This window comes from Aegilops tauschii, chromosome 2, assembly GCF_002575655.3.
Source record: "Aegilops tauschii subsp. strangulata cultivar AL8/78 chromosome 2, Aet v6.0, whole genome shotgun sequence".
Classification (NCBI taxonomy): Eukaryota; Viridiplantae; Streptophyta; class Magnoliopsida; order Poales; family Poaceae; genus Aegilops; species Aegilops tauschii.
In genome coordinates, this window is record NC_053036.3 from 328,125,790 (window position 1) to 328,129,016 (window position 3,227).

The 3,227-nt window shown below is 47.7% G+C and overlaps 1 protein-coding gene across 1 annotated transcript; it reads right to left on the minus strand.

The window, feature by feature from the left end:
* Window positions 1-1,036: 1,036 nt before the first annotated feature.
* Window positions 1,037-2,233, minus strand: LOC109740204 (uclacyanin 1). Its single transcript, XM_020299241.4, has 2 exons — window positions 1,771-2,233; window positions 1,037-1,671 (listed from the first exon to the last, which is right to left on the minus strand). The coding sequence occupies exons 1-2, from the start codon at window positions 1,940-1,942 to the stop codon at window positions 1,247-1,249; spliced, it is 597 nt and encodes a 198-aa protein (XP_020154830.1). The 5' UTR covers window positions 1,943-2,233; the 3' UTR covers window positions 1,037-1,246.
* Between the last annotated feature and the right edge of the window lie 994 nt (window positions 2,234-3,227).

Sequence of the window (3,227 nt, forward strand, 5' to 3'; positions counted from 1 at the left end):
GGGGCCTGTTTGCTCCCATTCATCGACGTTTGGTGGGAGTCAATGCTGAGAGGGGCATCAAACAACTCCATTTGCCAAAGGAGCGGGCTGTTGCTGTATGCCGCATGGAACACCTCGAAAGAGAGGAGCGGAAGGATTTTCATCGGTTCACGTCTTACATATATTGAGGTAATGAGGTGCCCCCTTGGCTTTTGAGTGTTTGAAGTAAATGGAAACTTTTATTGATTGATAGTTACAGAAACCATATGTATGATCCGAACGGACACGACGCTAGAGAGAGAGATGCGTCGGTTGCGGAAGGCAACCACATGAAGGTTTAGGCAAGGGGAGATTTTCCTCTAATTCTATGTGCTAATTAATCACAACATTGAGGATATCAAACAGTGGGAGTAGACTTTCAAAGTGCCCCTGACATGGCCGTTGCGGCAACACCTCAGTAGTACTTCTGTTCTTTAGAGTATGGTTAATAATATAGCCAGTTGTTGGCTATATAGACATGACATGTTATTAAGAGTTAGCATTATTAGTTACTCATACAATAGAGTTGGCTATAAGGTTGGGTGTAAGTCACGCATTTTTTCCACTTTCTTTCTATCTTTTTCTTCTTATTAAATGTTTTTACCTAAGAGCACGTGTAGAGACTCGCTTTTACATTAGAGCCTACTCCTTCGCTTTTTCTTTGTCTTTCTTCTTCACATAGTTAAAAATGTCATGCAAGCGGGCTTATAGCCTGCTTTTGTACTTGCTTTTAGCGGGGTTTAGGTGTGTTCCCCTAAAATACGCACCAACTCTTTGTACATATATTACTCTCTCTGCTTCTCACTTAACGAATAGGCAATGTTCCTGCCGGTTGCATGAGAAAAAAAAAGCACAAAAGAAAGAAGCTTTCTGCTCTGGTTTCTGTTGTTGTATCTGCTGAACAGAGACACGTTACTAGTCCAACCAACCAACCAACCAACAGGACACTGAAGATATATGGATTGTCACAAAAACACTGAAGATATACAAGATATACTATAACGCTGACAGACGATACTAAAGAATGTGAATTGTATTTATTCTCCGACAGACAAATACAACAAATAAATGGCACAGTAGTACACTGAACCCTATCAGCACTGTAGGAAGGAAGGAACATGCAGGGAAGGCAATGTGCATGCCACTGCCAGCCAAGAATAACAAGAACAAATCCGCAAATGTACCGACATGATTAAGCCTTGGTACCCATGGATCGGTCAGATCCCTCTCACATGGCCAACGCCACAGCCATGCCCATGGCGAGCGCCACCGCAGCGCTCGCACCGATGCTGGCGGCGCCCGAGCCGGACGGCGAACTGGGCGTCGGTGTTCCCGTGGGCGACGACACTGTCGGTAACTGCTCGTCGGTTGCCGACCCCTCCGGTGCCGGCGCGGGGGCGGCGACAGGGGCGACGCTCCTCTGGCCCCTGGGCTTGGTGGGGGCGGCGGTTGCGGCGGCGACGTTCACCTGGAGCTTCATGCCGGCGTCGCAGTGGCCGGTGATGCTGCAGATGAAGTAGCGCTTTCCGGCAGTGGTGAGCTTGACGGTGGTCTTGCCGCCGGTGTATCTGGCGACGACTTTGCTGGCCGTGCAGGCGTCGTAGTCGGCCTTGCTCACCTCCACGACGTCGTGCGCCGGCGAGTACGAAAATACTGCAACCATCGACAGCAACAAGTTTGTCAGGTCGGTTCTTGATATAATCCTAGCCGTCAAGAGCTAGGTCGAGTAGGGGAGTGAGCTTAAATACGTACCCAGGCTGTCTCCCGGAGAGAACTTCTGCTTCCCCGACCACGAGTCGTAGCCGCCGCTGGTGGCCCAGGTCGCGCCGCTGCCACCCACCTGGTGATCCACTGCCACGGTGAGCTGCGCAAGCGCTGCCACGGCCACGACGGCAACGAGGACTGCCTTCACCATCATTGCCATGGATAGAACCCTGCTTCTAGCAATTATGCCAACCGAAAAGAGAAGACTGTTTGAGATGCGAGGTGAGGTGAGTTGAGAGCTTGAGATCTGGGACGATTGTGGAGCTAGCTAGCTGGCGAGCTGCTGCTTATATAGATGGAGCTGCAGGCCGTACGTCGTCATGCCTGACATGGTTGACGGCCGCGCGCGGCGGGGTGAACTGGGAAGGGGTTGGTGGCCGGACGCGGCAACTCCTTTGACCCCCAGCTTGCAGCTAGCTAGCTATCGAGCTTCAACAACTCTCCATTATTATGCATGCATTGCTGCAGCTTCCTTGCTTGCTCGCAGAAAAGAAAATGCTTAGCACCATGGCCATGTGCACACTGCACAGTCGTGCTCAACAACTGCTACTCATTGGCACATTGCCTATTTTAGTTTCCTGCTCTTTGTTAGTTGGGGATGTTTGTTTACAGGTTCCCACGTTATGCGGGAGTGCCAAAAGTTGGGCACCCTACCTACCTGACGTGTTTCATGGCTTCCACGCCCAAATTATGTTATCCAAATTTCTTGGACGCTTGCAACCTCTCACATAGGGATGAAAATGGATTGGAAAGTTTCCGCTTTTCGGAAGGAAAATGGAAACGGAGAGGAAATATGAAAACGGAAACGAAAATTTGTAAAACAGAAATGAAAATGGAATTTTTTATGCGGAACCGAAAACAAAAACGGAATGGTGTTTTCATGTGGAATACACGTGGAAACGGAACTTTCCGTTTCCGCTAATATGGAATTTCCGTTTCTATTATTGGCCCATGGCTGCTTTGTAGCCCAAATACCAAACAATACACAATGACACAGTGAATAAAATGAGCAGAATGTATTATTTAAGTACCAAGTTTTACTACCACACACATACTCAACTAGACCCTATACGGAATTGCCATGTACTACTACAATACTACCCTATTATACCAACACAACCATATTATTTTGTAGCCATGTTAACAATTCCATCAATTTGTTTGTGTTTTGTGTGTATTTCTCTATGATTCAAGGGGGTTTTAAGTTCCGGTCAACAAATAGTTTTGTTTCCGTGTCCGCTCTGTATTCGCTCCGTGTTTGTTTCCGGTAGTATCTGTTTCCGCATTGGTTTCCGGGGTTTCTATATTCGTTTCCACTTCTGCAAAAAAAATATAAAAACAAATATGGTAGCACCCAGTTCCGTCCGTTTCCGCGCCGTTTTCATCCCTACTCTCACACATCTGTAATTACTTTTGTTCTTCATTTTCGATTGCCCCTAAAATAG

What these genes read in the sequence shown, in the direction of transcription:
- LOC109740204 (XM_020299241.4), bottom strand. Translation starts at nt 1,942, where the DNA reads ATGGCAATGATGGTGAAGGCAGTCCTCGTTGCCGTCGTGGCCGTGGCA. An exon ending in CTCTCCGGGAGACAGCCTGG is followed by an intron (nt 1,672 to 1,770) that starts GTACGTATTTAA and finishes CGATGGTTGCAG; the next exon opens with TATTTTCGTACTCGCCGGCG.